The 16,974-nt window shown below is 49.8% G+C and overlaps 1 protein-coding gene across 1 annotated transcript in view; it reads left to right on the forward strand.

Moving 5' to 3' along the window:
- The window catches only part of DCHS1 (dachsous cadherin-related 1), a 64,030-nt gene that overhangs the window by 36,069 nt on the left and 10,987 nt on the right, over positions 1-16,974 (forward strand). The window contains exons 11-15 of the mRNA XM_075261143.1: positions 13,234-13,473; positions 13,575-13,700; positions 13,774-13,983; positions 14,134-15,003; positions 15,193-15,306. Of these exons, the coding sequence (XP_075117244.1) occupies positions 13,234-13,473; positions 13,575-13,700; positions 13,774-13,983; positions 14,134-15,003; positions 15,193-15,306 (1,560 nt within the window). The remainder of the gene's footprint in view (positions 1-13,233; positions 13,474-13,574; positions 13,701-13,773; positions 13,984-14,133; positions 15,004-15,192; positions 15,307-16,974) is intronic.

Raw genomic sequence — 16,974 nt, forward strand, 5'->3', positions numbered from 1 at the left:
GTCTAGGTGTAGAGGACGTCCCCTTGTCACTGGTCTAGGTGTAGAGGACGTCCCCTTGTCACTGGTCTAGGTGTAGAGGACGTCCCCTTGTCACGGCCACCGGTCTAGTTGTGGAGGATGTCCCCTAGTCACTGATCTAGGTGTAGAGGACGTCTCCTTGTCACTCGTCAAGGTATAGAGGACATCCCCTTGTCGCTGTCACCGATCTAGGTGTAGAGGACGTCCCCTTTTCACTGTCACCGGTCTAGGTGTAGAGGACATCCCCTTGTTACTGTCACTGATCTATTTGTAGAGGACGTCCCCTTGTCACTGTCACCGGTCTACGTGTAGAGGACGTCCCCTTGTTACTGTCACCGGTCTAGTTGTGGAGGACGTCCCCTTGTTACTGTCACTCGTCAAGGTGTAGAAGACGTCCCCTTGTCACTGTCACCGATCTAGGTGTAGAGGACGTCCCCTTGTCACTGGTCTAGGTGTAGAGGACGTCCCCTTGTCACTGTCACCGATCTAGGTGTAGAGGACGTCCCCTTGTCACTGTCACCGGTCTAGGTGTAGAGGACGTCCCCTTGTCACTGGTCTAGGTGTAGAGGATGTCCCCTTGTCACTGGTCTAGGTATAGAGGACCTCCCCTTGTCACTGTCACCGTATAGGTGTAGAGGACGTCCTCTTGTCACTGTCACCGGTCTAGGTGTAGAGGTCGTCCCCTTGTCACTGGTCTAGGTGTAGAGGATGTCCCCTTGTCACTGGTCTAGGTATAGAGGACCTCCCCTTGTCACTGTCACCGGTCTAGTTGTAGAGAATGTCCCCTTGTCACTGTCACCGATCTATTTGTAGAGGACGTCCCCTTGTCACTGTCACCGGTCTAGGTGTAGAGGACGCCCCCATGTCACTGCCACCGGTCTAGTTGTAGAGGATGTCCCCTTCTCACTGTCACCGATCTATTTGTAGAGGACGTCCCCTTGTTACGTCACTCGCCATGGTGTAGAGGACATCCCCTTGTCACTGGTCTAGGTGTAGAGGACGTCCCCTTGTCAGTGGTCTAGGTGTAGAGGACGTCCCCTTGTCACCGGTCTAGTTGTAGAGGATGTCCCCTTGTTACTGTCACTCGTCAAGGTGTAGAGGAACGTCCCCTTGTCACTGTCACCGATCTAGGTGTAGAGGACGTCCCCTTGTCACTGGTCTAGGTGTAGAGGACGTCCCCTTGTCACTGTCACCGGTCTAGGTGTAGAGGATGTCCCCTTGTCACTGGTCTAGGTGTAGAGGACGTCCCCTTGTCACTGGTCTAGGTGTAGAGGACGTCCCCTTGTCACTGTCACCGATCTAGGTGTAGAGGACGTCCCCTTGTCACTGTCACCGGTCTAGAGGACGTCCCCTTGTCACTGATCTAGGTGTAGAGGATGTCCCCTTGTCACTGGTCTAGGTATAGAGGACCTCCCCTTGTCACTGTCACCGTCTAGTTGCAGAGGACGTCCTCTTGTCACTGGTCTAGAGGACCTCCCCTTGTCACTGTCACCAGTCTAGTTGTAGAGAATCTCCCCTTGTCACTGTCACCGATCTATTTGTAGCGGACGTCCCCTTGTCACTGGTCTAGGTGTAGAGGACGTCCCCATGTCACTGTCACCGGTCTAGGTGTAGAGGACGTCCCCTTGTCACTGGTCTAGGTATAGAGGACCTCCCCTTGTCACTGTCACCGGTCTAGTTGTAGATGATGTCCCCCTGTCACTGTCACCGATCTATTTGAAGAGGACGTCCCCTTGTCAAGGTCACCGATCTAGGTGTAGAGGACATCCCCTTGTCACTGGTCTAGGTGTAGAGAACATCCTCTTGTCACTGTCACCGATCTAGGTGTAGAGGACGTCCCCTTGTCACTGTCACCGGTCTAGGTGTAGAGGACGTCCCCATGTCAATGTCACCGGTCTAGGTGTAGAGGACCTCCCCTTGTCACTGATCTAGGTGTAGAGGATGTCCCCTTGTCACTGGTCTAGGTATAGAGGACCTCCCCTTGTCACTGTCACCGGTCTAGGTGTAGAGGACGTCCTTTTGTCACTGTCACCGGTCTAGTTGTAGAGGACGTCCCCTTGTCACTTGTCTAGGTGTAGAGGACGTCCCCTTGTCACTGTCACCGGTTTAGGTGTAGAGGACGCCCCCTTGTCACTGGTCTGGGTGTAGAGGACGTTTCCTTGTCACTGGTCTAGGTGTAGAGGACGTCCCCATGTCACTGGTCTAGGTGTAGAGGACGTCCCCATGTCACTGGTCTAGGTGTAGAGGACGTCCCCTTGTCACTGGTCTAGGTGTAGAGGATGTCCCCTTGTCACTGGTCTAGGTATAGAGGACCTCCCCTTGTCACTGTCACCGGTCTAGGTGTAGAGGACGTCCCCTTGTCACTGGTCTGGGTGTAGAGGACGTTTCCTTGTCACTGGTCTAGGTATAGAGGACCTCCCCTTGTCACCGGTCTAGTTGTAGAGGATGTCCCCTTGTTACTGTCACTCGTCAAGGTGTAGAGGACGTCCCATTGTTACTGGTCTAGGTGTAGAGGACGTCCCCTTGTCACTGGTCTAGGTGTAGATAACGTCCCCTTGTCACTGGTCTAGGTGTAGAGGACGTCCCCTTGTCACTGGTCTAGGTGTAGAAGACATCGCCTTGTCACTGGTCTAGGTGTAGAGGACGTCCCCTTGTCACTGGTCTAGGTGTAGAGGACGTCACCTTGTCACTGGTCTAGGTGTAGAGGACGTCCCCTTGTCACTGGTCTAGGTGTAGAGGACGTCCCCTTGTCACTGGTCTAGGTGTAGAGGACGTCACCTTGTCACTGTCACCGGTCTAGAGGACGTCCCCTTGTCACTGGTCTAGGTGTAGAGGACGTCCCCTTGTCACTGGTCTAGGTGTAGAGGACGTCCCCTTGTCACTGGTCTAGGTGTAGAGGACGTCACCTTGTCACTGTCACCGGTCTAGAGGACGTCCCCTTGTCACTGGTCTAGGTGTAGAGGATGTCCCCTTGTCACTTTCACTGGTCTAGGTGTAGAGGACGTCCCCTTGTCACTGGTCTAGGTGTAGAGGACGTCCCCTTGTCACTGGTCTAGGTGTAGAGGACGTCACCTTGTCACTGTCACCGGTCTAGAGGACGTCCCCTTGTCACTGATCTAGGTGTAGAGGATGTCCCCTTGTCACTGGTCTAGAGGACCTCCTCTTGTCACTGTCACCGTCTAGTTGCAGAGGACGTCCTCTTGTCACTGGTCTAGAGGACCTCCCCTTGTCACTGTCACCAGTCTAGTTGTAGAGAATCTCCCCTTGTCACTGTCACCCATCTATTTGTAGCGGACGTCCCCTTGTCACTGGTCTAGGTGTAGAGGACGTCCCCATGTCACTGTCACCGGTCTAGGTGTAGAGGACGTCCCCTTGTCACTGGTCTAGGTATAGAGGACCTCCCCTTGTCACTGTCACCGGTCTAGTTGTAGATGATGTCCCCCTGTCACTGTCACCGATCTATTTGAAGAGGACGTCCCCTTGTCAATGTCACCGATCTAGGTGTAGAGGACATCCCCTTGTCACTGGTCTAGGTGTAGAGAACATCCTCTTGTCACTGTCACCGATCTAGGTGTAGAGGACGTCCCCTTGTCACTGTCACCAGTCTAGGTGTAGAGGACGTCCCCATGTCAATGTCACCGGTCTAGGTGTAGAGGACCTCCCCTTGTCACTGATCTAGGTGTAGAGGATGTCCCCTTGTCACTGGTCTAGGTATAGAGGACCTCCCCTTGTCACTGTCACCGGTCTAGGTGTAGAGGACATCCTTTTGTCACTGTCACCGGTCTAGTTGTAGAGGACGTCCCCTTGTCACTTGTCTAGGTGTAGAGGACGTCCCCTTGTCACTGTCACCGGTTTAGGTGTAGAGGACGTCCCCTTGTCACTGTCACTGGTCTAGGTGTAGAGGACGTCCCCTTGTCACTGGTCTAGGTGTAGAGGATGTCCCCTTGTCACTGGTCTAGGTATAGAGGACCTCCCCTTGTCACTGTCACCGGTCTAGGTGTAGAGGACGTCCCATTGTTACTGGTCTAGGTGTAGAGGACGTCCCCTTGTCACTGGTCTAGGTGTAGAAGACATCGCCTTGACACTGGTCTAGGTATAGAGGACGTCCCCTTGTTACTGTCACCAATCTATTTGTAGAGGACGTCCCCTTGTCACTGGTCTGGGTGTAGAGGACGTTTCCTTGTCACTGGTCTAGGTATAGAGGACCTCCCCTTGTCACTGTCACCGGTCTAGGTGTAGAGGACGTCCCATTGTTACTGGTCTAGGTGTAGAGGACGTCCCCTTGTCACTGGTCTAGGTGTAGAGGACGTCCCCTTGTCACTGGTCTAGGTGTAGCGGACCTCCCTTTGTCACTGGTCTAGATGTAGAGGACGTCCCCTTGTCACCGGTCTAGGTGTAGAGGATGTTCCCTTTTCACTGGTCTAGGTGTAGAGGACGTCCCCTTGTCACTGTCCCCGGTCTAGTTGTAGAGGACGTCCCCTTGTCACTTGTCTAGAGGACATCCCCTTGTCACTGTCACTGGTCTAGGTGTAGAGGACGTCCCCTTGTCACTGTCACTGGTCTAGGTGCAGAGGACATCCCCTTGTCACCGGTCTAGGTGTAGAAGACGTCCCCTTGTCACTGTCACTGGTCTAGGTGTAGAGGACATCCCCTTGTCACTGTCCCCGGTCTAGTTGTAGAGGACGTCCCCTTGTCACTGTCACTGGTCTAGGTGTAGAGGATGTCTCTTTGTCACCGGTCTAGGTGTAGAGGACGTCCCCTTGTCACTGGTCTAGGTGTAGAGGACGTCCCCTTGTCACTGTCACTCCTATACTTAAGAGACCGTCCCTCGACCCGTCCTCTCCAGCCAACTATCGTCCCATCTCACTCCTTCCGTACGCCTCAAAACTGCTTGAGCAACATGTTCACTCAGAACTCTCCTCCTATCTCTCGTCCAACCTGCTCTTTGACAGACTACAGTCAGGCTTCAGACCTCGGCACTCCACAGAAACTGCCCTAACACAAGTCACCAATGACCTTCTAACTGCCAAAGCCAAGCGCCATTACTCTGTTATCCTCCTCCTCCTCCTTGACCTCTCCTCTGCCTTTGACACAGTTGACCACTCCCTCCTGTTAGAAATTCTCTCATCCCTTGGTATCTCAGACCTGGCCCTTTCCTGGATCTCCTCATACCTCACCGACCGCACATTCAGTGTCTCCCACTCGCACTCCACCTCCTCACCTCGCCCTCTCTCTGTAGGTGTCCCCCAAGGCTCAGTCTTAGTAACCCTCCTGTTCTCCATCTACACCCTCGGCCTGGGCCAACTCATATAATCTCATTGTTTTGCAATACCACTGCTATGCCGATGACACCCAAATCTACATCTCTGGACCAGACATGACCTCTCTACTGGCCAGAGTTCCAGATTGTTTAGCAGCCGTAGCCTCCTTCCTCTCCTCCCACTTTCTCAAACTCAACATGAAAAAAGAGTTCATCATCTTCACCCCACCCCGTATGGCCATACCTCCCAACTTTTGAAGAACTGAAAGAGGGACAAAATGTGCAGCGCACGTAGCACGTCGCTGAAAATTTAGCCCCGCCCACTTTTGTGTTGACTCCGCCCACTCGTTAATTTTTCATGTGCCCGCACACAGTATAATCCTCCTACAGTCACCCGTAAATTATATGTTCCCCCTCTATCTCTCCCCCAGTTTCATATACACCCTTCATCTGCCCCCAGTCATGCCGTCCTCTCCATCTCTGCCCCCAGTGTCATGTCGTTCTCTCCATCTCTGCCCCCAGTGTCATGCCGTCCTCTCCATCTCTGCCCCCAGTGTCATGCCGTCCTCTCCATCTCTGCCCTCAGTGTCATGCCGTCCTCTCCATCTCTGCCCCCAGTGTCATGCCGTCCTCTCCATCTCTGTCCCCAGTGTCATGCCGTCCTCTCCATCTCTGTCCCCAGTGTCACGCCGTCCTCTCCTTCATCTGCCCCTAGTTTCACGTTCCACCTCCACATTAAACTTACCTTCTCCTCCGCTTCCTCGCCGCCTCTCTCGCTGACACATATGCGGCTGAAACGAGGAGCTGACACAGGTTAGCTCCTCGCTTCCCCGCTGCCGCCGGTCTCGCTGACACATATGCGGCTGAAGCGAGGAGCTGACACAGGTCAGCTCCTCGCTTCAGCCGCATATTTGTTCAACTCAGATCTGCGTCCTCTGGACGCAGATGTGAGTTGAAATCGGGACATACCTCCCTCCAACCGGGACCGCGGGACGTCACCCAAATCATGACTGTCCCGCGGAAATCGGGACGGTTGGGAGGTATGCGTATGGCCCCTCCACCTGACCCATCTATCAAAGTTAACGGAGCCACAATTACCTCTGTCTCACAGGTCTGATGCCTTGGGGTAACCCTGGACTCCGACCTATCCTTCAAGTCACACATTCAAACTCTCAACACTTCCTGCCGCCTCCAACTCAAAAACATCCACCGAATCCGCTCCTTCCTCACCCCTGAAACTACTAAGATGCTCGTCCAGGCCCTCATAATCTCCCGCTTAGACTACTGCAACACCCTTCTCCATAGACTCCCGGCAAACGCCATCGCCCCCCTCCAGTCCCCCTTAAACTGTGCTGCTCGTTTAATTCACCTCTCCCCCCGATCTTCATCGGCTGCTCCCCTCTGCCAGTCCCTCCACTGGCTACCTATAGCCCAGCGAATTGAGTTCAAGCTACTAACACTAACATACAAAGCCATCCACACCCTGTCCCCTCCATATATCTCTGACCTCATCCTCACCTGGCCCCTCCATATATCTCTGACCTCATCCTCACCTGTCCCCTCCATATATCTCTGACCTCATCCTCACCTGTCCCCTCCATATATCTCTGACCTCATCCACACCTGTCCCCTCCATATATCTCTGACCTCATCCTCACCTGTCCCCTCCATATATCTCTGACCTCATCTCCCACTACCTGCCCACACGTAACCTCAGATCCTCCAATGACCTCCTACTCCGCTCTGCCCTCATCCGCTCCTCACACAACCGTCTCCAAGATTTCTCCCCTGCATCCCCCATACTCTGGAACTCCTTACCAAGACACATAAGACTGACCCCCACAATCACAGGATTCAAGAAGGCCCTGAAGACTCCCCTATTCAGGAAGGCCTACAACCTCCAATAACACTATCACCGCACCGCCATCTGTACAGTCTCCCCCTCTCCTTCTGTCTCTACCCCCTTCCCTCATAGATTGTAAGCCCTCGCGGGCAGGGCCCTCTACCCCACTGTGGATAATCAGAAAGAGATGAAGATCAGCATCACTCCGTGGAAAATGTAGAAAAAGTTCTTTAATCCATATTAAGCGTAAAAAACATCCAACGATAAAGAAAAAGTACTAACAAAAACACATTAAAAAATGCCGTTTTGGCGTGGCACCCCACTGCTGACTACTACCCCACCAATATTGCCCCTGTTGCACCCCACTGCTTTCTACTACCACTTTACCAACTGCCTAATCTGGCAAGACAAAACTTAGATAACTGAAGAAAATAATGGGGAGGCATGACTGGGAGAAAGGAGACCTCTGCCCCGAGACAAACCGCAGCACATGGTATAAATCAATTCTAACCAACCCATAAATTTATAATCAAAACCCTTTCTCATAACTGTCCACAAAAACTCCCAATCTACCCAATCAAAAGCCTTGGTTGTATCGAGGGATAGTAAGACTCCCCTACGACATGCCCATCATCAGTTACATATGTGCCCACAACATCCTGGTATTAACTGACATGGTTCTTTGTGGCATAAAACCACACAAATCACTTCCAGCTAGTGATCTAATAACCTTTTTCAATCTTCTGCCAAACTTGTACCAGTGTTGGTAATCCATACCATGAGACCAGCAGTGGTAGTACTGTTTGTATTCCAGATGACGGGTCTGGTAGTAGTGTTGGTATTCCAGATGATGGGTCTGGTAGTAGTGTTGGTATTCCAGATGACGGGACTGGTAGTAGTGTTAGTATTCCAGGTGATGGGTCTGGTAGTAGTGTTGGTATTCCAGATGATGGGTCTGGTAGTAGTGTTGGTATTCCAGATGACGGGACTGGTAGTAGTGTTAGTATTCCAGGTGATGGGTCTGGTAGTAGTGTTGGTATTCCAGATGATGGGTCTGGTAGTAGTGTTGGTATTCCAGATGACGGGACTGGTAGTAGTGTTGGTATTACAGATGATGGGGCTGGTAGTAGTGTTGGTATTCCAGGTGACGGGTCTGGTAGTATTGTTGGTATTCCAGATGATGGGTCTGGTAGTAGTGTTGGTATTCCAGATGACGGGTCTGGTATTGGTGTCGGTATTCCAGGTGATGGGTCTGGTAGTAGTGTTGGTATTCCAGATGACAGGACTGGTAGTAGTGTTGGTATTACAGATGACGGGTCTGGTATTAGTGTTGGTATTCCAGGTGATGGGTCTGGTAGTAGTGTTGGTATTCCAGATGACGGGACTGGTATTAGTGTTGGTATTCCAGGTGATGGGTCTGGTAGTAGTGTTGGTATTCCAGATGACGGGACTGGTAGTAGTGTTGGTATTCCAGATGACGGGTCTGGTAGTAGTGTTGGTATTCCAGATGACGGGACTGGTAGTAGTGTTGGTATTCCAGATGACGGGTCTGGTAGTAGTGTTGGTATTCCAGATGACGGGTCTTGTAGTAGTGTTGGTATTCTAGATGACGGGTCTGGTAGTAGTGTTAGTATTCCAGGTGATGGGTCTGGTAGTAGTGTTAGTATTCCAGATGACGGGACTGGTAGTAGTGTTGGTATTCCAGGTGACGGGTCTGGTAGTAGTGTTGGTATTACAGATGACGGGTCTGGTATTGGTGTCGGTATTCCAGGTGACGGGGCTGGTAGTAGTGTTGGTATTACAGATGACGGGTCTGGTATTGGTGTCGGTATTCCAGGTGATGGGGCTGGTAGTAGTGTTGGTATTCCAGATGACGGGGATGGTAGTAGTGTTAGTATTCCAGGTGATGGGTCTGGTAGTAGTGTTGGTATTACAGATGACGGGTCTGGTATTGATGTCGGTATTCCAGGTGACGGGGCTGGTAGTAGTGTTGGTATTCCAGATGACGGGGCTGGTAGTAGTGTTGGTATTCCAGATGACGGGACTTGTAGTAGTGTTGGTATTCCAGATGACAGGGTTGGAATTTGTATTGGTATTGGTGTCGGTATTCCAGGTGACGGGGCTGGTAGTAGTGTTAGTATTCCAGGTGATGGGTCTGGTAGTAGTGTTGGTATTACAGATGACGGGTCTGGTAGTAGTGTTAGTATTCCAGGTGATGGGTCTGGTAGTAGTGTTGGTATTACAGATGACGGGTCTGGTAGTATTCTTGGTATTCCAGATGATGGGTCTGGTAGTAGTGTCGGTATTCCAGATGATGGGGCTGGTAGTAGTGTCGGTATTCCAGATGATGGGACTGGTAGTAGTGTCGGTATTCCAGATGATGGGACTGGTAGTAGTGTCGGTATTCCAGGTGATGGGTCTGGTAGTAGTGTCGGTATTCCAGATGACGGGAATGGTAGTAGTGTTGGTATTCCAGATGATGGGGCTGGTAGTAGTGTTGGTATTCCAGATGACGGGACTGGTAGTAGTGTTGGTATTACAGATGACGGGTCTGGTATTGGTGTCGGTATTCCAGGTGATGGGTCTGGTAGTAGTGTTGGTATTCCAGATGACGGGGCTGGTAGTAGTGTTGGTATTCCAGATGACGGGACTGGTAGTAGTGTTGGTATTACAGATGACGGGTCTGGTATTGGTGTCGGTATTCCAGGTGATGGGTCTGGTAGTAGTGTTGGTATTCCAGATGACGGGGCTGGTAGTAGTGTTGGTATTCCAGATGATGGGTCTGGTATTAGTGTTGGTATTCCAGATGATGGGACTGGTAGTAGTGTTGGTATTCCAGATGACGGGTCTGGTATTAGTGTTGGTATTCCAGATGACGGGGCTGGTAGTAGTGTTGGTATTCCAGATGACGGGACTGGTAGTAGTGTTGGTATTACAGATGACGGGTCTGGTATTGGTGTCGGTATTCCAGGTGATGGGTCTGGTAGTAGTGTTGGTATTCCAGATGACGGGGCTGGTAGTAGTGTTAGTATTCCAGGTGATGGGTCTGGTAGTAGTGTTGGTATTCCAGATGATGGGTCTGGTATTAGTGTTGGTATTCCAGATGACGGGGATGGTAGTAGTGTTAGTATTCCAGGTGATGGGTCTGGTAGTAGTGTTGGTATTACAGATGACGGGTCTGGTAGTAGTGTTAGTATTCCAGGTGATGGGTCTGGTAGTAGTGTTGGTATTACAGATGACGGGTCTGGTAGTATTCTTGGTATTCCAGATGATGGGTCTGGTAGTAGTGTCGGTATTCCAGATGATGGGGCTGGTAGTAGTGTCGGTATTCCAGATGATGGGACTGGTAGTAGTGTCGGTATTCCAGATGATGGGACTGGTAGTAGTGTCGGTATTCCAGGTGATGGGTCTGGTAGTAGTGTCGGTATTCCAGATGACGGGAATGGTAGTAGTGTTGGTATTCCAGATGATGGGGCTGGTAGTAGTGTTGGTATTCCAGATGACGGGGCTGGTAGTAGTGTTGGTATTCCAGATGACGGGACTGGTAGTAGTGTTGGTATTACAGATGACGGGTCTGGTATTGGTGTCGGTATTCCAGGTGATGGGTCTGGTAGTAGTGTTGGTATTCCAGATGACGGGGCTGGTAGTAGTGTTGGTATTCCAGATGATGGGTCTGGTATTAGTGTTGGTATTCCACATGACGGGTCTGGTAGTAGTGTTGGTATTACAGATGATGGGTCTGGTATTGGTGTTGGTATTCCAGGTGATGGGTCTGGTAGTAGTGTTGGTATTCCAGATGACGGGTCTGGTAGTAGTGTTAGTATTCCAGGTGACGGGTCTGGTAGTAGTGTTGGTATTACAGATGACGGGTCTGGTATTGGTGTCGGTATTCCAGGTGACGGGGCTGGTAGTAGTGTTGGTATTCCACATGATGGGTCTGGTATTAGTGTTAGTATTCCAGGTGACGGGTCTGGTAGTAGTGTTGGTATTCCAGATGACGGGACTGGTAGTAGTGTTGGTATTCCAGATGATGGGTCTGGTATTAGTGTTGGTATTCCACATGACGGGTCTGGTAGTAGTGTTGGTATTCCAGATGACGGGACTGGTAGTAGTGTTGGTATTACAGATGACGGGTCTGGTATTGGTGTCGGTATTCCAGGTGACGGGGATGGTAGTAGTGTTGGTATTCCAGATGACGGGGATGGTAGTAGTGTTAGTATTCCAGGTGATGGGTCTGGTAGTAGTGTTGGTATTACAGATGACGGGTCTGGTAGTAGTGTTAGTATTCCAGGTGATGGGTCTGGTAGTAGTGTTGGTATTACAGATGACGGGTCTGGTAGTATTCTTGGTATTCCAGATGATGGGTCTGGTAGTAGTGTCGGTATTCCAGATGATGGGGCTGGTAGTAGTGTCGGTATTCCAGATGATGGGACTGGTAGTAGTGTCGGTATTCCAGATGATGGGACTGGTAGTAGTGTCGGTATTCCAGGTGATGGGTCTGGTAGTAGTGTCGGTATTCCAGATGACGGGAATGGTAGTAGTGTTGGTATTCCAGATGATGGGGCTGGTAGTAGTGTTGGTATTCCAGATGACGGGGCTGGTAGTAGTGTTGGTATTCCAGATGACGGGACTGGTAGTAGTGTTGGTATTACAGATGACGGGTCTGGTATTGGTGTCGGTATTCCAGGTGATGGGTCTGGTAGTAGTGTTGGTATTCCAGATGACGGGGCTGGTAGTAGTGTTGGTATTCCAGATGATGGGTCTGGTATTAGTGTTGGTATTCCACATGACGGGTCTGGTAGTAGTGTTGGTATTACAGATGATGGGTCTGGTATTGGTGTTGGTATTCCAGGTGATGGGTCTGGTAGTAGTGTTGGTATTCCAGATGACGGGTCTGGTAGTAGTGTTAGTATTCCAGGTGACGGGTCTGGTAGTAGTGTTGGTATTACAGATGACGGGTCTGGTATTGGTGTCGGTATTCCAGGTGACGGGGCTGGTAGTAGTGTTGGTATTCCACATGATGGGTCTGGTATTAGTGTTAGTATTCCAGGTGACGGGTCTGGTAGTAGTGTTGGTATTCCAGATGACGGGACTGGTAGTAGTGTTGGTATTCCAGATGATGGGTCTGGTATTAGTGTTGGTATTCCACATGACGGGTCTGGTAGTAGTGTTGGTATTCCAGATGACGGGACTGGTAGTAGTGTTGGTATTACAGATGACGGGTCTGGTATTGGTGTCGGTATTCCAGGTGACGGGGATGGTAGTAGTGTTGGTATTCCAGATGACGGGGATGGTAGTAGTGTTAGTATTCCAGGTGATGGGTCTGGTAGTAGTGTTGGTATTACAGATGACGGGTCTGGTATTGGTGTCGGTATTCCAGGTGACGGGGCTGGTAGTAGTGTTGATATTCCAGATGACGGGGATGGTAGTAGTGTTGGTATTCCAGGTGACGGGGATGGTAGTAGTGTTGGTATTCCAGATGACGGGGATGGTAGTAGTGTTAGTATTCCAGGTGATGGGTCTGGTAGTAGTGTTGGTATTACAGATGACGGGTCTGGTATTGGTGTCGGTATTCCAGGTGACGGGGCTGGTAGTAGTGTTGATATTCCAGATGACGGGGATGGTAGTAGTGTTAGTATTCCAGGTGACGGGTCTGGTAGTAGTGTTGGTATTACAGATGACGGGTCTGGTATTGGTGTCGGTATTCCAGGTGACGGGGCTGGTAGTAGTGTTGATATTCCAGATGACGGGGATGGTAGTAGTGTTGGTATTCCAGGTGACGGGGATGGTAGTAGTGTTGGTATTCCAGATGACGGGGATGGTAGTAGTGTTAGTATTCCAGGTGATGGGTCTGGTAGTAGTGTTGGTATTCCAGATGACGGGGCTGGTAGTAGTGTTGGTATTCCAGATGACGGGGCTGGTAGTAGTGTTGGTATTCCAGATGACGGGACTTGTAGTAGTGTTGGTATTCCAGATGACAGGGTTGGAATTTGTATTGGGGCTGGTGTTTCCTAGATTTCTTGTTGGAGTAGTACTGCTAGTGGCAATGATGAGAGTTCTAGTACTATTGGCATACATTGTTGACACTCATTACATTATCTCTCCTATGCAGGTGCTCTATCTGTGGTGAGAACATTAGACCGTGAAGAGACAGCAGGCTATAACCTTACTCTGCTAGTCATGGATTATGGTTCTCCTCGCCTATCCAGTACACAGACACTTTCTATCTCAGTTCTTGATGTAAATGATGACGTTCCCTCCTTTGAGAAAGCCCAGTATGAAGGAAATGTTAAAGAAAACCAGGTGTCTGGCACTACTGTCCTCAGACTGCAGGCGGTGGACAGAGATCTTGGTGAGTAGAAGAAGGAATGAGGGTGACTAAGAAGGGAGGTAATTGTAAATCTCAATGTAAACCTTCCGTCCTGCTAACCTTATGTACTTTAATGATCATAGGCCCTGGAGGACAGGTCACCTATGGAGGGGTTACGGGGGATGACTTCTTACTCGATCCTCAAACCGGAATCCTTACCACTAAGAAGCCGCTAGACCGGGAGAAAAAAGATGCCTATAAGCTAACGGGTACGTAGACAATGACATCACAGTCTGAATACCTCTGTAGATTACATGGCTATTGACCCCTCATTTGTTTCAGCATACGCTCGGGATGGTGGTTCACCCCCGAAGGTATCGGAGGTCAGGATTCATGTCACTGTTGGGGATGAGAATGACAATGCTCCTGTGTTTGAGAGTGACAGCATTTTCCTTGAAGTTCCTGAGAACCAGGAGCCAGTTACACTATGTGTTCTCCGAGCCTGGGACCCCGACATGGGAAGCAATGGGCAGCTCCAATATCGTCTGATCGGTGAGTGACCTTATTTTCTGCACGTGACGAATATAAGAATGAAGATAATAAGTAATGTAGGTGGGTGTTTGGACTCTGACACCACGTGTGTCACGACTACCGACCCATTACTGGTAGAGTTAGAGTCACATCTTTAAATTTTCTTTGCAGATGGCGATCCATTACAAGACTTCTCCTTAGATTCTGCCACCGGAGCCCTTTCTACGTCTAGACCATTGGACCGAGAGGCTGTGTCAGAATACCAGCTGACTGTCATAGTCCGTGATTCGGGCAAGCCATCGCTCAGCGCCTCCACCACCATCACAGTCTCTGTGCTAGATCTGAATGACAACTCTCCCACTTTCTCTGAATCCTCTTTCAATGCCGAGATTTCCGAAGATGCCCCCGTTGGTAGTTTAGTTCTGAAATTGACGGCCCTTGATCCTGATTATGGTCACAACGGGCGAACTACATTCCATCTCTCCAATGGGACTCAGGGCGCTTTCCATATTGACCCTCTCACCGGACATATCACCACAGCCATTCAGCTTGATCGTGAGCGACGAGCTGTGTACACTTTCTTGGCATGGGTGATGGATTCTGATCCATCTGGACCACGCAGTGCAGAAGCGAGTGTGACAGTTATCGTAAAGGATGTCAATGATAATCCTCCAATATTTTTACGCAGCCCATTTCACCTCAATTTGTCTCGCAACACTCCGATCAAGAGGACTTTGGCTGCTATGAGAGCAGAAGACAAGGATGCTGGCGCCAACGCTTCCATCTTATATAGGTTGGCACCACATTCTGGAACAGGACGCTTCTCTGTGGATCCCTATACTGGTGAAGTACGTCTTCTGGAACCTCTGGATGGCATGAGCCCACGAGAACGCACTGTTTTTGTGCAGGCCTCAGATCTGGGTGAGCCGCCATTATCCACCACTTCTGTCCTTGTTATACATGTGCGTGAGGAAGCAGCGCGGGGTCCGAGATTCCAGAGGGATGCCACGGAGTTCAGCTTATCCGAGCATAGCCAGCAAGGTAAGTGAACATGTAAAGCCTTCACACAGTATGCTGGTGAGCTATAGGTCAGTAACATCTGACTAACGTAATTATAACTAACCCAGTGTGTGCCCACCCCCGTATGTATAACTAACCCACTGTGTGCCCACCCCCAGCCTTATACCACATCTTGACCTGCCTCTTCTGTATTCTTCCCATCCTCCGCAGGATCAGTCGTTGGATCAGTCAGAGCCTCGCACAGCGGCGGATCCTCCGGGAAAATCAACTACAGTATCCTGAGTGGAAATGAAAACGGAGTATTCAGCATCAGTGCAAATACAGGTACCAACTCCTACCCGATTCCTACACACAGAATAATCCTCACCATAGTGATATAACCAGCAGGGATCCTAAAGTAATCTACACAGAAGGGAACTCATACTAATATACACAGCATGGATCCCATAGTATCCTCTACTTAAGGAATCTTATATTAACCTCCACTCCAGAGATCCCTTAGTAATATATATGTCAGAGATCCCCTCATAACATACACGGCAGAGATCCCATCGTAATATACACGGCAGAGATCCCTTAGTAATATACATGGCAGAGATCCCCTCATAACATACACGGCAGAGATCCCATCGTAATATACACGGCAGAGATCCCTTAGTAATATACATGGCAGAGATCCCCTCATAATATACACAGCAGAGATCCAATCGTAATATACACGGCAGAGATCCAATCGTAATATACACGGCAGAAATCCTTTAGTAATATACATGGCAGAGATCCCTTAGGCTGTATTCACACAGAGTAACGCCAGGCGTTTTGTGTGCTTTTTGCACATAGCACCGCGTTAACGCCGCGTATACGCGGCGTTAACGCCGCGCTATATTGCGGTGGCGTTGACCGGCGTTAACGCGGCGTATACGCAGCGCTATGTGCAAAAATAAGCACAAAAAACGCCAGCGTTACTCAGTGTGAATACAGCCTTAGGGTGCATTCACACGGAGTAATGTGCCGCGTGACCTGGCACGTATACGGCATGTGAGATTTCGAGCGCCGTAAAAGCTCCCATTGATTTCAATGGGAGCCTGGATCGTATACGCCGCGTTATTTTGCGACGGCAAAATAACGTGGCGTATACGATCCAGGCTCCCATTGAAATCAATGGGAGCTTTTACGGCGCTCAAAATCTCACACGCCGTATACGTGCTACATTACGTGGCATGTTACTCCATTGAATGCACCCTTAGTAATATACACGGCAAAGATCCCTTAGTAATATACATGGCAGAGATCCCTCAGTAATATACACGGCAGAGATCCCTTAGTAATATACACGGCAGAGATCCCTTAGTAATATACACGGCAGAGATCACTCAGTAATATACACGGCAGAGATCCCTCAGTAATATACACGGCAGAGATCCCTCAGTAATATACACGGCAGAGATCCCTTAGTAATATACACGGCAGAGATCCCTCAGTAATATACACGGCAGAGATCCCTCAGTAATATACACAATAGAAATCCCTTAGTAATATACACGGCAGAGATCCCTTAGTAATATACACGGCAGAGATCCCTCAGTAATATACACGGCAGAGATCCCTCAGTAATATACACAATAGAAATCCCTTAGTAATATACATGACAGAGATCCCTTAGTAATATACATGACAGAGATCCCTTAGTAATATACACGGCAGAGATCCCTCAGTAATATACACGGCAAAGATCCCTTAGTAATATACACGGCAGAGATCCCTTAGTAATATACACGGCAGAGATCCCTCAGTAATATACACAATAGAAATCCCTTAGTAATATACACGGCAGAGATCCCTTAGTAATATACACGACAGAGATCCCTTAGTAATATACACGGCAGAGATCCCTTAGTAATATACACGGCAGAGATCCCTTAGTAATATACACGGCAGAGATCCCTTAGTAATATACACGGCAGAGATCCCTTAGTAATATACACGGCAGAG

The sequence above is a fragment of the Leptodactylus fuscus genome, assembly GCF_031893055.1.
Source record: "Leptodactylus fuscus isolate aLepFus1 chromosome 2 unlocalized genomic scaffold, aLepFus1.hap2 SUPER_2_unloc_1, whole genome shotgun sequence".
In the NCBI taxonomy this organism is placed as follows: Eukaryota; Metazoa; Chordata; class Amphibia; order Anura; family Leptodactylidae; genus Leptodactylus; species Leptodactylus fuscus.